Source organism: Macadamia integrifolia, chromosome 11, assembly GCF_013358625.1.
Source record: "Macadamia integrifolia cultivar HAES 741 chromosome 11, SCU_Mint_v3, whole genome shotgun sequence".
In the NCBI taxonomy this organism is placed as follows: domain Eukaryota; kingdom Viridiplantae; phylum Streptophyta; class Magnoliopsida; order Proteales; family Proteaceae; genus Macadamia; species Macadamia integrifolia.
The window spans coordinates 3,437,812-3,457,087 of record NC_056567.1 but is presented as its reverse complement, the minus strand read 5'-3'; the positions used below and the strand labels follow the sequence as shown (position 1 = coordinate 3,457,087).

Genomic DNA, 19,276 nt, shown 5'->3' with positions numbered 1-19,276 from the left:
GTTACTTGAGCAATTCAAGGAAATGGGTGGTACTCTGGTGTTGACATTTCCAATTTGATGTTTACAAGCCCTAGATCAGACATAGCATTGGCGATTCTGATTTGAATCAGGTTGATATCGGTTAGAGTTGGCCAAAACCCTAGAGATTGGAGTTTGAAAGACGATCTTCCACATATCTGCTATTTATTTCTTCAAAAGACTAGTAGATCTTACTGGATAATTTACATTGATTTTCTGCTAATTTACTTACGGAAAAATAAAAGACCAAAAATTAAGATCAAAGATCATTTTTGCCGACTCCAAAATAGGTTGCAGAAATCAACATCAATCCTAATCAAGGTCAGCAGATTCCGATTCGAATCATCATCTGATTACAATCCTATATCTGTAGACCATGGTATCGATAGATTGCCCCAGCTCAAGGTCCTGATCTTGTTTAAATTCTCTGCTACCCACGTTATTACTGCATTGTTAACCAAATCAAGATATGTAGAAAGTTTTGGAAATAAGAACTTTACTAGAATATGACATGGACAATAAAGAAAAAGTTCTTCCATGGTACATTCACAAGTTGGCATGATTGAATATAGTACCCTAATAAGCAGCATCAATTGGATGATTGCTGGCGCCCCAAGACAAAAATAGGAAGTAAATTCCATCACCACCAGGTACAATCCTCAATGGAGGGAGAGATACTGGTTGCAGTATGCCTAGACTGGGTAAAGGAATCCATCAACAGGTTACTCTGCTTGTAGAAAGTCCAAAATGTACTGGGTCTGCAAAAGTACATGGCCATCTGATGATAAAGACTTGCCATGCAGTGAGATATTGAAGAGACCACCCAATCAAGAATGGGGTAGCAGACGAAAGGAGCTTGGACAGTTGGCAAACGCCAAAATATGGTAGAAAGTAGAAACGCAGTGTGCCCTACTAATTATAAGCCATGCCCAGCAGGCTTGGCTCAGTTCCTTTTGAAGCTAACTAATGGTGACCAGTAAGAAACAACACGCCGAGCAGCTGCTGCATGTCTTGTGGAGTGTATACTTCTCGGATGACACCTACAAAATTTCTTCTTGAAGTAGTTACACCTGCTGTTAGCTTTTGGGTGTTTCGGGGGTGGGGGTGGGGGTGGGGGTCGGGGTGGGGTTGGGGGTGGGGATAGGACACTAAGGGTGGGGTTCCTGTTGATGTCAAAGCAAGTGTAGCATTAGGGGAAAAGGGGTCAAAGCAAGACAGGTAAGCACTTACATATTGAGGCTAGATTTTTCCATTGCACCAATTATCCTGCTGAAACTGATTGCAATGAACTACTTCACATCCATAGTTTACATCGTGTGAGAACAACGAAATTGATCTGCTCATCAAGTGCTACAGCACTGAGGGGAGGGAAGAGTGGAACAGATGAGGCACATACAACAAATCAAAAGTGGGATTTGATCCCAAGACCTGGCAATCAAAAGTAAAGACAATTGGTTGGCATGGAAGGCACATCAACATATTATTCTCAAGGCAGTATATTCATCAGCAGCAGCTCTTGCCTGGTTTAGATCAGCAGCTTCAGTCTTGCAATGGTTTAATGTTTAATGGAGAACCAACATTTTCAGGAGAATTAATAGATGATAAGAGCAAGGTTCTGATGGCAGAATAGGATCATAGTATCTCTAGACAACTAAGCTTACTGATCCTGAGTGACTAGAATTGAAACTGAATAAGACAGCGGAAGTCAGCAGCCAGTTGATATAAAGAGAGACCACATGAAGGTTATTCTGACCGGTGACCTAGCAAAGCAACAAATTCGCGTCTGCTTCAAGAATCACCTGTAAAAGTGAACCCATCAAAATTTACACAGGGTATACAACAAATATTGTATAAATCGAATTAGAATGCTGACATCAGATTGCAGAGAAGATATATTCAGCAGATGCCAAGTAAATATAAAAAACATCAGATGCATCACATGGAGACCATATTTATAACCAATATATCTGTTCTGTGGGCAGCATGGAGGCAGTTAACTTTTGCATATATGATTAGTTAGCTATTCAGCATATGAGTATCCAAACACATGCACAGGGAAAAGTGTAACCAAGAGATGCACAAGGTAATTTTCAGGTAAGATTATGCTCATGGTGTATGTAGTATTGTAGCTGTGGTCCACGCGATATTGCGATGAAAGAAAAGTATTCACATTTCTACTGTGTAAACCGATCAAACCATGGTTTTAAAACTTTGTGGACTGATCAAACCAGACTTTTTTCCCCCTTCAAGTTTAACCACCGGTTTTCTCTTAAAACCAGGAACCTGGCCAGAAACTAGACTGGTTACTCCCCATTAACTCAGCAATGATTACCTGGAAATTCCTGTAGCTCTCAAAAATACCAAAACAAGACCCTCCCCCTCCCCCTCCCTCTCCCTCTTTTTCCCAGTCAAATGTATCCAAATGGAAAAAGAAAAATGTACACAGAAATCAGGTACAATTAGAAGCCACCAGATATTATTCATTCAAATGAACAGACTTTGAATCCATCCAGAGAGAGAGAGAGCGAGACCAAAGAGCTCCTCGAGTTACCATCATGGTTGTCATGATGCCAAGGTGAGACACAGTGGTGTGGTCAGCTACCTCAACACTTTGGCAAGCTTAAGTTTCATTAATTGTTTGTCTCTCTTTCTTAATAGTTGAGTTAATTTAGAATTCTTCAAAAGGCAGCCAACGACTTAGGAAGTTTCCTATTCTATTTGCCTTAGTTTTCTCTATTGAAATCCTTTCAGAAAAGCCACCTAAGCCAATCAATGGGGAGGGGTTTTTTTTTTTTTTCTTTCAGTTTTATTCAAATCAATGTAGGCCTAAGGCCACCCCTACGATTGAATGAATGGGCTTAAGGGTAGCTTAGCTTATTTTGAGTAGAGATGGTAGTCTGTGTCTTCTTTTTATCTTCCCTCTCCTCTCTCTCCCTCCCATCTGATTTGGGTATTCTGGTTCTCTTGTTTCTTCTCCTTCTTCTCCTTCTCTTCCATCGAGTTGAACCCACCACCAGCAGATCCTCTGATTGATCTGCATCACATGTCCAGACCAGACCTGGCCAAGCCAGTAGGTTTTCATGCAGAGCTTTGGGTAGCCAGAAATAAAGTGGTTCAACCATCATGGTCAACATTACACAGGGGAAGCGACAACCCAGTCCCATAGGCCCCAGTGATTGGTTGAAGAGATCAATTAGATGGTCAAATGGATTTTAAAAAATATGGTACTTTCCTTTAACCTGTTCTTTATGGCACACAACCATACACCTGATTCAGACCAATTCTTTGTAAGCAAGTCCATCTCCATACATACCACAGTACCACATATGTGCTCCAAATTCTTTATAACATTAAGTTGATCAAACTAAAACAGATAACATTCAATGCAATTGGTACAAGCTACAGAATTTCTGAACATGAAAGTACATAGTTAAATCTAACACACATGTATTTTTTTACACCATTTTTGCTCATAAACTTGTGACACACACTACTGGTCCCGAACACATGGCAAATCAGTGTCCAGACCCAGATCTAGGTGTCCAGACCTAGATCTCCTGGGAGAAAATGCTACGGATGATCCTAGCTATCTAACCAATGGATACTACTTTCCTGCAAATCAGTAGTCAGTACATCTCTCCAATGAAATGAAACGATTATGTGGTAATGATGCCTAGGTTCATCGAATAGGGGTCCACTTAAACCTTGGAGATCCAGGTAAACCAAATATTGGATATGACACTGCTGCATGTGCAAATAAAAAAGGCAAGGAGATGAATCAACCTTTTGTCCCAGTTCTAAGTAGGCATTCAGGGAGCATCTAGACGTCATAAAGGTAATTAAAAGAGTGAAGAGGGAATGACAAGTATGAGGATGGAGGATGGACTTTCTGTCCCTCAAAGGAGGCAATGATATATGAGTGAGAGGAGAGGAAGGAGTCATTTTGGAAAAGGATTGTTGAGGAGAGGGGGTGGGGAGGTTCAAGAGAGGGAGATAAGGCTCCAAATTAAGAGTTTTTATCCGTACGAAGGGATCAAAGGAGTACTTGTAGGAGAGGGGACAGAGGTGTCCTTTAGTAGAGGGGCTGTGGAGGGGTGACGTTTCAAGAGAGAGGGATAACATGTCAAACAATCCGTAATACTTCTCAAGGGTTTTTTTCTTCTTCTTTTTCCTCACTTCACAAATACAAGATAAAGGCTTATCCAAACAGAATTTACAATTACAAATCACAATTACACCCGTACCTTAAGAGGTATGTCTCTAGACACAAATTATTGCATCGTATCCCATTGAGTGAGGATTATTGGGAGGGTAATTTGGTCCATTGAAAAAGTATACCAAAAAACTGAAGTACGAAATTTTAATAGTAGTATATGATATGATATAGCAACTAGTTGTGCAATTACAGAAATCATATACAACCATAAAAAATCAACATATGTTAGTATTAGATTCAGATTAATTGTTGATTTTCACATCTAAAAATAAAAAAGAGGCAAAAATCAACAGATATTTGGACTGACTGCTCAGATCATACATTCTGAAGCTAACATGTCTGCCATGTTTTATTGAACTAAAATGTTTAATCAGACTTCCTAATATTTCTAGTTAACATATAAAAGCTATCGAGCATTATTTATAACTGCATATATATTCCTTCCCTCCTTCCTCATTGACTCATTAAGGAAGGAAGCAGGATCCTAAAGTACATTGTGGGTAAATCATTAAATTATTACCCTTCTCCCAAGCTTAATTTCAATGACTGTTCACTTGCAGATCCCAACAAGGATTAGAGGATTTTTATACAGCTCAGCCACAACACTAATGGTCACTCAGGATCATAAGGAAGACAATTCAACACAGGTACAAGTTGAGAGCCCTTCTACACAGCTAAGTTGAGAGAACTGCTTAGCCTTCGGATGACCAAGAAGAAATAGCAGGGTGCAGCAGTGAGAATAATTACTGGGGAGATTGTTGCTTATTGGTTGACCTTGTTGGCAACCTTGGTCACGCGTCAGTGATGAGGTGGCTGTGTATGGTCACTATGTTGTCATGATAGTGTTCAGAGGCATGTCACATGTTGCATGTGTGAAGCGGAAGCAATGTGTGAAGGACCCTTAATTAAAAGTGAAGAAATCATGATGGAAGCTGACACAATTCTTCCCTTGCTATGTGAATACCTCAACCCTCATGGTGGCCTATGTCCAGAAACAATGAGCCATAAAAATAAGCTAAATCTGAAGCACACAAAAAAAAGTGGCAACAATATTCATGCCTTTTCAAAAAGGCCAGTTTTCATTCTCCCATCGAGATATCCTGATTTTTTTTATTAAACTGATAAAAAAGCAAAGGCAACTTGTTTATTTTCAGTTAAAACCTGATCATTTCAAATCTTTTCATTAGTTAAGGGTGGTGGGATGGGCATGGTGTGAGTCTCTCTTGTCTATGCCAGGAAGAACATGGCCCAGTTCTTGTTTGAACAGGCTTAACATGGCCTGGGTTCACTTTGTTTTCTTTTAAGTTGTTCTAAGTCAGTTTTGGTTCAGTTCTTGAACCGATGGTTCACTGGTTCAATTTAAGTTGCTATCTTATTTTCTTTTAGACTTTTAAAAGGATGGGACTGCTTGTACAGGGGATAGCTAAGGCTAATTTTTTTTTTTTTTTTTTTTTTTAAATTGTCTTTTAGTTGCTGCTATGAATAAAAGACAAGGCAGCAATTGCAGCCAATGATTTTTACTCCACAAAATTTTGTTCTCTTGGCTGTGGTGAAGCAGTGATCTGCCTCGGGGTGATTCAAGGTGTCGATTGGTGGTGAAACCAAACAAACTTTGCAGTGGGAAGTCCAGGTTGCAGCTTTTTTGTTTTCCTATACTCCTCTTACCAAACTCCATTCAAGGCACAGCAGTGGTGCTACCAGATCTTGCAGCAGAACCAGCAGTACCCACAATGTACCTTTACTACTCTCTCTAGGATTCCTGGTAATAGGTCATCAACAGGGGTCTGATTTACATTCTGGTTTCATTAATCTGATTCAGTCAGTACCCTAAACACATCCTATTATCAAGTTTTGATTTTGATGGTTGAATACTTGAATGTTATACTCCGAATCTAAGTTGGAGTCTTTAGTCGCTATTTTGAGTGGGTATACAAAAAAATATGTTTTAGGATTCTGTTAAGCTTGATTTCATTGGTAATTATCTATTTGATAGTGTCGATGTGAAATCTGAAAATATCAGTTGACTAATCAAAATAGAGCTTTCTTACTCCAAGAAGGAATTGTCTGATTCAGCAGATCCAATCCTTGGATATTTCTAATCAGAGGAGCACTTGACCAGGGTTATCCAGCTTTCTAACTTTGGATTTGCTTGGTGAATTTTTTCCTAAATTCTGGAATTTTTCTGTGTTTTGCGATCCTATTCTGTTGGTTCTGATTTTATTTGTCAGAGCCACATTACATGGACACCTCTTCTGATAGTTAGATATTGAGTAGAGCTGTATTTGGTGCTGAAAAGCAACAGATATAGTTCCACTGCATATGCCTTATCAATTTACAAGCAGAAATACCAGGACGCACAGATTATTAGGTATCTAATTGGTCCCTTATCAAGTATCAAAACTCATCCACAAAGCTCCATCAATCATGATATAGATAGACCTGTCAAAAGGAGTGCTCGAGCTAACAATATCTTGGTACAGTTCTGCCCAAGATCTGGTCCTGGTCTAGCCCATCAAGCCAGGCCAGGTTGCATCAACACCTGGTTCTTCTTTGGCCCATCGACCTCAGCACTTCAGGGCTGGATTTCTCCCCATTCAGCAGCAGTCCTTTCTTTCAGTTTAACCTCAAGTGGAGCTTCTAGAAGACCAGCCAGCTGTTCTCTCAATGTGGAAGAAGGAAGGTTCAAGGTGTCCAGCAGTCCCATCGATTTCAGCAAAGAAGTTTTGGATTTTGTTTCCTTCTTTAGCTTTGTCTTGATTACCAAGTTAAATATGTTTGTTAGGAGATATTAGGCTACTTAGTAGTTTCTAGTTTTATATTTGCTTGGTTAACAAGTAGTTGACCTTAAGGTCTCGTTACTTTCTATTTTCAAGAAGTTACTTAAAATAGGAGTTTCCTTCTCCATTGTAAGCAGTTGTAGGCCTGTAAAGGGGCCATCGATTGCAAGGAAAAAAGTAGTTCTGAATGAAAGAATTTTGAGTTTAACTCATGGCTGAGAGAGCTGAAACTTGAGAGGGTGAGATGCCTAAACCTGAGAGTTGAGATGCCTAAACCTGAGGAGTGAGATGCCCAAACCAATCCCTTCTTCTTCCCCCTTCCTTTTCCTTCCATTGAATTCTGTTTCTTTTTATTTCTTTACTTTCTGGATGTTATTTGATCTGTTCAAAGCATATTAGAAGGCTGTTTATTAGCTACCAAACCCGACTACTTCTGTTGATATCTGGGAGACATTAGAGGAGTTTGCAGCAGCCAGTCAAGGCTGATTTCTGGGCAGGAGTCGATCTGCCTTTCTCTCCAACCTGAAGGCTTCTGAGTACCAGACCTGGAGGACTTCTCAAGGGCCCCTAGAAGACCACTGGACCAGGCCCTTTTGGACTTTTGAGCTCAAGCTTCTGAGTAATTCAAAATCTCCCTTGAAACCCTAATTTTGCCATGGTTTTCAAGGCTCATCAGACTAAGTTTTGGCTTGGAGTATATTGTCTAGTGGGGTTGTTTACTTTTGTAAACCACCTTACTATCATGACAAAAAAACTTGGGCTCCTGTACTTACACATGCCATTCAAAGCATACTGACAAGATTGTTCACTGATGCAATTCGCTTTTTCTACCACTTCATTGTTCTTCCAAAAAATTGCCAACAGATCATTCATTTCAAATACGACTGGAGAGGCCATATGCTTATCATTTTATCATGACATCATTCATATCTATTACCTTATGCCCATATATATAGACATGACACAAAGGTTATGCAGATTCTTACTCCTAAATGACTAGCTCTTGGTCATGTACTTGCATCCCCATGGGGCAACAATGAACAATCTAAAAGGGGACCATATGCAAATAGATCACCAAAGAGAAATTTGATGGAAGCATCATATCTCCTACCTCACATTTCCTGCCCCCAGAGGCCCAGACAATGTATCTGTTTAATGAGTTGATGATACTGCCAATCAAACCTTACTGAAAAAGGCATAACTGTCCAAGTTTCCTTAGAAAACTTGGGCGGCTCTTTTATTACCCTTTCTATTTTTCTGAAGAGGGTTGGGGGGGGAGGGGGGGGGGAACTGGGGAGACCACACTAATATAAAGAACCAGATCAAACTTAGCAGATTAATGATCTTACAACCTTTTTATATTACAGTTGTAGGAAGTACCGGATTTACATGTCATCCATTGAATACATTCAGCAAACACATTTGATTCTAACTTGGGGAACATAATATGGAGGGCCGGTAGGGGAAGGAAAGAATACCTGAGATGGAACTTGCAGGGAGAGAGATGATTCGCACAAGAAGAAGGGGAGGGGAGGGGAATCGCACACACCACAATATCAACTCATAACTTCATTCTTCAGTCTCTCTTTCTCAATGAGTTACAAGCATATAAATAGGAAATTATAAAACTTTAACATGGAAAGAAATCCTAAAAGGAAACCAACTCAGAAGGAAAAAAGAAATCCCAAACCAACTCTAACTATATCCTACGTATGCAACTTCCCAAAAATAAACAAAATTAAATAAACTAAATATATTATTCTCCTAAATAAAGCCGACTACTCAATCCTGCTAGATCAAATAATCAAATATGGATCTGACTCATATCCGTCTGGATACCCAGATGGTTATGGATGGCTCCACGGGTGTATATCTGCATCAATTTCTCCAGTGTTGAGAAAAACTCGTGGACGAGTTTTGTAGAACGGAAGAATCAACACCAATCGATCAGCATCCAATCTTGCATGTATGAAGTCACCATCGAAACCACGATCAAATGCTATGAAAACCACAACGTGAAGTTCATTGGAAAAATAAAATCGATTAGTTCACTAAAGAGATCAACCGGTTTAAATTTTTCCGCAAGTTGATCTTCCACGTCCAACTGTGCCACCTCACCTTCCATCATTGGTGACTCATCTTCTGGCTTGTTTACCTGTTGCTCAATGGTTGAGATCACATAGTTGAAGGTAGAGTGCATATAATCAGATGTGACCAATGCTAGGTCTTTGATGTCTTTGCATTATCGTTGAATCTCATCGAGCTTCTCTCGAATCAATTGCATTTGATGACGTATATCCAATAACAGGTTGAGATCCATGGGCTAGGTTTGCTATTCAGAATCACTATGGACCCACTATGGCAAGAGAACACTTGAAGCATGGTGAATGGAAAAACAAGTAATTAAATGGAAGTTTAGAACAAGGTGGCAAAAGTGTAAATAAATGGAACTTGAGATGAGGACGGTAGGAGTGTAAATATTTGAAGTTCAATAAAACCACAAAGGGATACCATGTGTGGGGGGTAGGGGTATACTTGGAAGCAAGTAGAAAAATAGGACACGAAATAATAAAAGAGGAAGGGGAGGGTAAATAGGGAAATAACTGATTAAAATAAGGAAAGAACAAAAAAGAGGTCCTACTTGGAATCTTGCTGTGTCCAGCAACTCAAACCACAGAGGAAGGTTGTGAGAAAGGCGAAGGGTTCTCTTCTTTGTTGAACCAAGGAAAACAGAGAAACGATCAAAGGGCTGCAACAAAGGATGGGGCCAACATGAGGAAAAGGATGGTGCAACTTCGAAGGGAGACCTTAGATGCGAGAACTCGACTGGCCGCTGGAAGCGGGAAGACCTGAACCAGGTTTATTCTATGTCTCGCACTCTCTCTTCTTCTATTCCTTTTTTTTTTTTTTTTTTTCGGTTCCCCTTCTCTAGATTCTCTTCTTGTCTTCTTCTTGTTTTTTCCTTGGCTGGAGGAACTCTAGAGCAGCGAGGGAGTGTTAACCAACAAAAAGGAGGGTAGTGGGGTATGCTGGATCATGGTTTCAGTGAAGAGCCACAGTGGTGGGTTTTTTTTTGGGAGATGGAAGGGGAAGAGTGTTTCTGTGGGAGGGGTTCAACGAAAGGCTGGATACCAAAGGATGAAAGGGTATACAGGGAAGAAGAGATGGATGGGGAGGAAGGATGGGATCCTTCAACTTTGATACCAAGTTGATGGAGGGCCAGCAGGGGAAGAGAAAGAATACCTGAGATGGAACTCAAAGTTGCAGGGAGAGAGATGATTCGCACAAGAAGAAGGGGAGGGAGGAAGACAGGCGAAATGCAGACACTCAGCCGGCAGCCACACACCACAATATCAACTCATAACTTCATTCTTCAGTCACTCTTTCTCAATCATTTACAAGCATATAAATAGGAAATTATAAAACTCTAACATGGAAAGAAATCCTAAAAGGAAACCAACTCAAAAGGAAAAAAAAATCCCTAACCAACTCTAACTATGTCCTACATATGCAACTTCCCAAAATAAACAGAATAAAATAAACTAAAGATATTATTCTCTTAAATAAAGTCAACTACTAAATCCTAATAGATTAAATAATCAAATATGGACCAGGTGCATATCCGTCTGGATACCCAGATGGGTAAGTATGGCTCCACGGGTGCACATTTGCATCAACATAATTTCCCAGTTATCACACCACTGAAGCAATACCAACAAAATATATACATCTTGCCACACAAGCAGCTTTTTCAAGTTGGAGCAAGCAAGGACCTAGGATGCAATAGGTGTTAGGCTTACCTTTATTTTAAAAACGAAGATTGCAAAGCTATGCTCTCAAAGTCAGTTTAACACTGGACATATCACATTTTAATCTCATGGCATGGAACCTATCTCACTTTGTATTTGCAAACAGGATGCAAATGTGCTATTGTTCAGGGTCATTTGATTCTGCTTGAAGGGAGGGGTGACTCCTTAATTCTGAACTGTATCAGTTTCTATAACATGCATTTTCCCTTCAATACCTTCAAAATGAGGAGACATTTTGCTGGAGGGCCAGTTAGGAAAAACTTGCAAGCAAGCATTCATAAAATTCATTCATTCAATTGTAAGAAGAGTACAATCGATCCCCTTTATATCGTAGAGGTCTCAGTCCAAAATTGGAAAGTCACAAAATTAGAAACTAAAACTGAAGTATTACAATATAGACATCCTTGCTTGCTAAGAGAATAACGAAGAAGGAAAATAGTAACTAAATTTCTTCTAGAAGATGCTGAAACAACTCTTCTCTCTCTTATGGCTGACCAAGTCAACTAATAAGACAAAATTCCAGCTGCAAATCCAAATCGGTAGGTGGATTTTAGGCTCTTCTAGAAGCTGTTTCTTCTGGCTCGATGGACTGGCTTTATGGTGGCTCAATTGGGATTGGATGGCTGGACTAATCAGACCAAGGACTTGATTGGACCATCTGCTGGTTCGAGTGGGCCAACCTACATCAGAAGAAGGGGAAATCTGAGATGGGACTCAGGGTTGCAGGGGAAAGAGGGAATCACACAAGAAGAAAATGGGAGGAGGGAAGTTCACGTGCACATGCCACATAGGCCTCAACCAATTAACTCATTTCATTCTTTTCAAATTTGCCCAATGTGTTCGTTACAAGTATATAAATAATAGAACATAAGACTACATTAAGGAAACAACTATCTAAGGACTCCTAAGTCCTAACCAAAAACTTATAACTCTTCATACGTATCCTACCCAAATAACAATATCTCCTTACATAATTATTCCAATAAAATAAATAAAATCCTAAATAACCTACTAGACTAAAGACCCAAGATTAGACTCGCCGACTTGGGTCTCAATCTGGGTTCTCAAACATGTTCAACCCGGTCCATAGAAGTGTTTTTGCATCAATTCCCCTAGTGTTAAGAAAAACTCATCCACGAATTTTGTAAAAAGGGAGAAATAAAAGCACAAGAACAGGGTCTACTAGCTCCCAACATGCGAATGTGAAGAAAATCCAAAACATGAAGCTTGGGGTTACATCCATAGCTGAAAAATCATGAGGAAAAACAAACTCAATATAAACACTTGTTGTTTTGTTGCTTCACCCATAATTATCATCGCGTCTTCCTTGACCGGTACTTGTTGTCTCACATCTGAGCGGTCTTCACCTCGTGTTGACCCAGTCAATTCATCTTGTGGCTACGCTATCGGTATCACTTTCTTTGTTTCCAAATTTTGTCAACTAATTCTTTAAGAACGAATGTCTAGCACATGTGAAAAGGTTCTAGGGTGCACAAATTTCTCTAACGATTAACAACACCTTTCTGTTTGGCCAACAATTCTTGACCAAATTTAATAATGCATTGAGAAGATTCGAACAATCCACGATAACCACCATCACAATATTGAGAGACAAAGAACTTGATGAATACATAATCCTTAGACTCAATAATGATTTGGTCAACCTTCGATAGCATCTCTACCACATATCACTAGACATGTGTTTTTCTTTTCATCAATAAACAAAGCAGCAAGCTTTTGTAAGGTAAGCGAACTCTTGAAAACAAAAGATTCCATGGCCAAGGTTGACCCGAATAAGAGAAGGCTCAAATAAAAGGAGTGGCATAGCAGTAAACAAACTATGGTTTATAAGGATGGTAGAAAAATTGTAAATAAAGGGAATCATAAAGGGAACCTAAGTAGATAGATGGGAATACAATTGGAAAGAAATTAAAGTAAAAGGGTAAGGGAAAACCTGGAAGTAATGTGAAATAAAGAATAAAATAGAAGGGGTAATAAGGGAAAACAAGAAAAGAAAAAAGGGACAAGTATTCGTGAGAAGGGTACAGTGTTCAAGTGAGAGTGTTTTACCATGCTGATCCAGAAAGGGAAGACAACTGAGGAGCCACTGCGCAATGTGTGGAAGGAGGAGGCTTCGAGGGAGCCAATCAATCCGGAGGACTAGAATCGACTTGTTACAGAAGTGCCGAAAAAAGAAGAAAATAATCAAAGAGAAGAAGGTCTTCAAAAGGAAGAGAGATTGGTGGAGGGCCGCTTAGGGAAGAAAAGGAAATCTGAGAGTGAATCGCACAAGAAGAAAAAGGGGGGGCGGGTGTTTGCATGCACACGCCACACATGCCTCAACCAACTAACTCACTTTATTCTTTTCAAAACTGCCCAATATGAATATATCGGTTACAAGCATTATAAATAAGAAAAGAATAAAATACTCCATTAAGAAACAACTATTCTAGGACTCCTAACCAACCTTTGCATAGTCTCGATCCAAAATGGAAGGCCCCACACCTAAGCCTTGTTAGACTCAATAGAGAAACAACTTAAAACTTGCTAAAACTCTTCTTACGTGCAACGCCCCGACCCCATTAACCTTGGCACAATATTGTCTTCTTCGGCCCATGGGCCTCACGGATTTAAAACGCGTTGTGCCATGTTAAGGAGGCTAGAGGTTATCAACTAGCCCAACAACCTTCTTCTACGCGATGTGGGAGTAAAGTTTGCACACACTCACCGATCTCCCAAACCCCTTGATACTTTCCGTATTCTTGGTGAGGACACCTCACCGATCTCTCAAGCAGGTCTGATACACTTGCCGTATTCTTGGGTGTCACATTACGTATCTTACCCAAATTAAAAAATCTCCTCACATCATTATCCCAATAAAAAGAAATCCTAAACATCCTACCAGACTAAAGACCCAAGATTGGACCTGGGTTCGGGTTCTCAGTCCAAAGATGTGATCTTGCATCACAGTTGTATGTTGCTCTACCTTCTCAATCAGTAACCCATCCTTCCTAAGGTTCCTGAAAATTTGATTTGGCATTCCCAGCTAAAATAAAAGCTCATTTATATTGTTTTAAATTAGATGCCAGACCCCTTGTTCTGACCTGACAACAATTTTGTTCCATCCTAGAGGCATCAGGTTTACATATATAACCTACTTCCTGAATTCAAAATTTCCTCTTTCTACTTCGCTGGTAACATGTTCCTCAAAATTCAACTTAAGTTGTATCACAAGCGTATCCCAGATCTTTTGTTTTCCAGAATCAAGAAGAGTTAACAGAAGTTCAACTGTAACAAGAAAGCATTATCCATCAATAAAATGACTGAATGATAGCCTGTGTGGATAAAAGCTATGCAGCATATAAAGAAGAAACTTATGCCAGAAGCAAGAAAAAGTAATGATATGGAGTAGCTGAGTTAAAAGGTTTCAAAATAAAACCTCTAATGCATCCACATATCAGGACATTCAATAGCAGCTTCTAGAAGTTTCTGTTTTGACTTCATTCAGCACAGACAGCAGGCTCATAGCTGGCCTAGAATGGAAGGAACCAAGGAATTAATAATTTATAGATACCAAGAGCTTGTCATAGGTTGTCTTATTTGTAAGGAATTGGATGCAAATATTCCCCTATGTCTACACCAGGAGAAAGGTGGCAAGACCCTACCATCATCCTTAGACCTTTGGAAGCAAGTTGTACAAGCCCCCAACTTCGGCCCTGGAAAATGCAGGGGAAGCATCAATAACATCCTCAATATGGAACTTCTCATGATGCCAAATGGTATGGAGGAAATCAAACTACTTGAACATCAACAGCAGCAAGAATAATTGGAAATAATAGCATGAAACAGCTGGCTGCTAATTACTGAGTTTCAAAATCAAATGTGAACTCCAATAAACATTAGAAAGGAAGGGATGGGGGAAAAATCATAATCAGGAAATGTATAACCTTCTCAAATCAGCTGCAAATCCATGAATCTCTTTACAATATTGCATTCATGTTTCTCATGTAAGCATCATGTTTGAAAATTAAATGTGCCAGCCTGCCTGGAGTCCAAGGTAAATGGAAACAGCAGGCTACATCAAATGTGTGAAAAAATTCACAACACAGCCTTGATATCCTGAAGATACATATGTAGTTCCAGGGAACAGTTAAATGCCATCAAACTATTTCATAGTTTAATTCATTAGGAAAGCATTACACTTTCTCCAAAGATCATGTAAAACTCTTAAAATGTGGCGCCAAATGGGAGTTACTTGACTATTTATTGTCATTCCATTTACATCCAAAGCCTTCACCCCACCCCCACCCCAAAAAAAATGCCAAAAAGTGTATTCTACTATTTACAAATAAAGTTGTACACTTTAATTTCACAATGCTTAAATAGTGCCCCTTTAAAATACTGAAAATATTGTCAACTTCTTTATTAGGAAATGCTACATTGTACAAGCACAAAAGGAAACAAAAAAGGAAAACAGTGAATAACACCATGACGAGCCAAGGCAGGATATTCCATTGCTTTATGAGAGTTTATGGTACAGATATTTCAAAATTCAATGTAATTCATATCTAGATCATTACAGATCGAGTTTCCAAATAGGAGCTACAAAATATATGAACGTGTTGCTTACTTCTTACAACGTTGGCTTAAAATACCATTAATGCAAAGGGAAAAGAACCTACCATGAGGGGAAAAAAAATAAGAAAGAAAAATAAATAAAGAAATAGGACCCTTGCAAACTAAGACACTAATTTCCCGTCAACTGATGGTAAAGTTTGTTTCAGAGGAAACTAAGTTCCTTAGCTCCCTTAAATGTTCATCATTAGAAATGTGGAGCGAAAGACGGAGATTTGTCACTAATGCCTCCTGTTCCCAACTTAAGGGCCCAGAAGCATATAATGCCTCTATGGTGCAACGGTAGGCATGCAACTCTAATGTATGAATTTCTGCCGCCAAATCCTCTTTTGTGGGAAGGGGACATCTTTCCTCAGACCCCCACCCACAAAAAGATTCGGCATCATCAAATGTACTATCTCTATCTTGACTAGGATCTGTTAAAGAACGAGCAAGAAATTCATAGGGACTGTTGCTACGACTGCTACAACTACCAACAGATGATGTACTAGTCTCAGCATCATTAGGTTCTAAGCTTCTTGCAACAAAACATCCAATATCGCCATTTTGTGTTCCTGTCTCCATATCCATTTCAGAATATCTGGTTGTTCTGTTGTTAAAGGAAGAATGCATGTATTTTTCACCCAGCATTTCTCGTGGGTATGCAACAGCATCTACCTTTCCAAGGACTGGGGATGGATGCCCTGTAATCAGTCTTTGACGCCTACCATCATTCTCAACCAATCTCAATTTGCAGTTAGCTCCAGTAAGTGCATCAACATGGGATGAGCAATAAGGAGAGCCCCTCTTCCGCGTTCTTGAGGAAACCATGTGGGACTCCTGGAAACAATTGTACTCAACAGGCAAAGGACCATCTCCAGCACACAAATTTGTCTTTCTACATTTTAGCAGCGCCTGGAAGTTTGGCTTCTCGTAAAACCTTGAAGTTGATAATTTGTTAGATTTCCCATCTTCACAATGTGCAGAACCCTGCGTGCGTGAGCAGAATAAATAATCAGACTATTTAAAGATAAGAATAGCCCACAAAACAATGCTTAGTCATATTCATGAGTTCTACTGTAGATATTTTTTCTATATAGCAAGATGCTAAAGACTAAACATGAAAGCAATTACAGGTTTACATCACACTCAAGTGGCATATCAATCAGTGTGAATGATGTTACTAAATAAACTAACAAGTGAAATGCTCCAAAGTCTATGAGGTCAACATAGATCTAGTGGGGTACCAAAAAATATATAAATCTAGCATGACTATAATTGTGGCATTAAAATTTTACATGTAAAATAATCAATTCTTACACTATGGGTATCAAAAACAATGGAACGTTGATTGGATAGAAGAGTTCCTAGGTGACCAAAACAAACAAAAGATGGAGCCCTGATGCAATCCATAAAGCTTTTGCATAAACAGAACAATCACTGCAAAAAAAAAAAAAAAAAAAAAATGCAATATATAGATAAATGTGCTTACCTTTCCAACCAGAACCCACTTGTTATCTATCCAAGATTGCCGCACCCTGAGATCAGATTTGTGGACTCTGAATTCCACTGGAGATCCAAGGAGTCTGACAAAAAAGCGGTTTCCACCCATAACCTTTGAAATTGTTGCGATTTTCCAATAATTGTTGTCAAATACCTCAACAAGGTCACCAGGCACCCAATCATTTGCACCTTCTACTGGGGGTGGACAAGGCCTAATGACTTTCCTGGACACTTTATCAAAAGCTCCTTCATTGTTGGTGCCTGGAGGCCAATCATACATAACATGGTAAGTGTGCCCATTCCCAGAGATTATTTCAGCACAACGCCATGCACCTGAAGGCACCTCCTTCTTGTTCAGTACCTCCACTTTACTTCCTTTCTTGAATCTCATCATTACTAGATTACTAGTGTGATGCAGATGCTCAACCCTGTTATAGTCAACAAATCGCAGATTTTGCACAAGATAAGAAACCCTGTCCAATAATATGGAAATATCCAAACAGATAACTAAGTAAGAGAAACAAAGGAACGAATTAAACAGAGTTTACTCGCACCTTAAATGGAATATAATAAAAACAACAATTTGGGGAAGACCAATACAATTATAAATCAGTTCATGGATTCAATATTTAAAATAAAAATAATAAATAAATAAAAGGATGAGAGATACACGGCATATAATTTGAAAGCGTTACTACATCAATCCAAAAGATACACATCGTATAATTTGAAAGCGTTACTAGAGCAAACCAAAAGAACAAGTTGATAAATATATCCAGAAAAGAAAGAAGTTGGACGGAGAAAGTGCCAGAAACAATGTACAATTCTAACACTATATCTACACAACGATCAGCATAATTTCCATAACATAGGCCAAACCTAGAAAGAAAAAAAAAAAAAAAAAAAAGTTAATCAAGCACTTCTCCCCATAGTGAAAGGGGAGAATATAACACAAAGGAATGCTTGCTGCAGCAAATAAACCATGAAAGACGCTAAAAGCTTCAAACTTTATCTGAAACAAATAACAAACTGCTCAAGAAAATTCCTATACGAGACGCAAAATTAATATGAACTCGTTCACAGCTACTCCGATATATAAATAATAATAAAAAAGTCAAAAAAAAAAAAACTTCAACAATGGATCGATAATTGTTTCAGTCCCCATTACGATAACAGAATCAAAATAAAACTTGATTAGCAATGCGGAAACATAGGAAGAGGTCTAAAAATTGAATCTCATCGTTCGAAGTATAGAGATTAATTAAAACCTAAAAAATAATCCAACTGCAGAGCAACAGAAGCCAAGAAGAAATTCACGGACCTTGTCGATGATTTCGCTCTTCTTCTTCCTCCACTCGACGCTCGATCTCTTAAGACTCTCGGTTCTGGAGTTTATCTTTATCAAAAATTAATCTTTCATCTTATTATTCTCTCTAACACCTCTATCTCTCTCTCTCTCTCTCTCTCTGCTCCGTACGTATGTATTTGGGAGAGATTATGTGACAAATTAAGTTTTTATACAATAGAAGGGAAAAAAGCTAAAATACGGGGGGTGTGTTTGGTAAATAGTAGGAGAAGAAGGAGAAATTATTAAATCTTGGTTTAATCGTGGACAACGAATATGCTATCTCTTAACTGCCTAAGAATAGCTTGATGGGTTGGATAGAAGAGTCCTCTCTCTCTCACCTTCCCAAAACCTACTGAGTGAGGAATTCCTAATATGTACGTCTGTGCTTGTTACGCACTCCTCAAGAAAGCCTGGATAGGGGTGTCAAACCGTCGGTTTGTTCCGGTTTAGTCAATTCAGGTTTTTATCGTGTTGGGTTAATACTCTTATTGGTTTGTTATTGTATTATTATTGATTCGATTTTGGTTTTCTAATCTATTAAGAACCTTCACGGACCAGTTGTTGTTAGGTTGTAACTTGTAGCCCGTAAAGCTTAGGGATGTGTCAAATGGTCGGTTTGTTCTGGTTTGATCGGTTTAATCAGTCTAAATAGATTGTATGTATTGATCTAAACCGAAGTCAAACCATTTAGGTGAGATTTGGTTTTAATCAATTTTGATTTTGGTCCGGTTTGGTTTATCCTATTGGCTTACAGGCTCTCATTGCTTGGTTATTGGTTCAATTTTGGTTTTTTATATACATATATATTAAATGGGAGAGGGTTCTTTAAGACGCAATGTGGCCCTAGGCTAGCATAGGGGCCAATGAGAGTGCAAGCAAAAGCATCAACATAGATGAGATTTCCGTCTTTCATGAATAGCGAGGCACCCTCCACACTACCTTTGAGTCTTTCTTTATCCCATACAAAATATAATTTAGGAAAAAAAAAAAA

General features: G+C 39.0%; 1 protein-coding gene across 3 annotated transcripts; it reads right to left on the bottom strand.

Moving 5' to 3' along the window:
* Positions 1-497: 497 nt before the first annotated feature.
* Positions 498-18,415, bottom strand: LOC122093751. Of its 3 annotated transcripts, none has more exons than XR_006144543.1 (7): positions 18,259-18,415; positions 16,927-17,365; positions 16,113-16,424; positions 14,486-14,536; positions 14,260-14,353; positions 1,249-1,817; positions 498-1,069 (listed from the first exon to the last, which is right to left on the bottom strand). XR_006144543.1 is itself a non-coding variant. In XM_042664221.1 (3 exons), exons 2-3 carry the CDS (start codon positions 17,329-17,331, stop codon positions 15,579-15,581), a joined length of 1,251 nt encoding a protein of 416 aa, XP_042520155.1. In that variant the 5' UTR covers positions 17,332-17,365; positions 18,259-18,415; the 3' UTR covers positions 15,315-15,578. The 3 variants fall into 3 exon arrangements, 1 of the variants encoding a protein (XP_042520155.1); XR_006144542.1 differs by having other exon boundaries at positions 498-1,058; XM_042664221.1 differs by lacking the exons at positions 498-1,069; positions 1,249-1,817; positions 14,260-14,353; positions 14,486-14,536 and having other exon boundaries at positions 15,315-16,424.
* Positions 18,416-19,276: the final 861 nt, after the last annotated feature.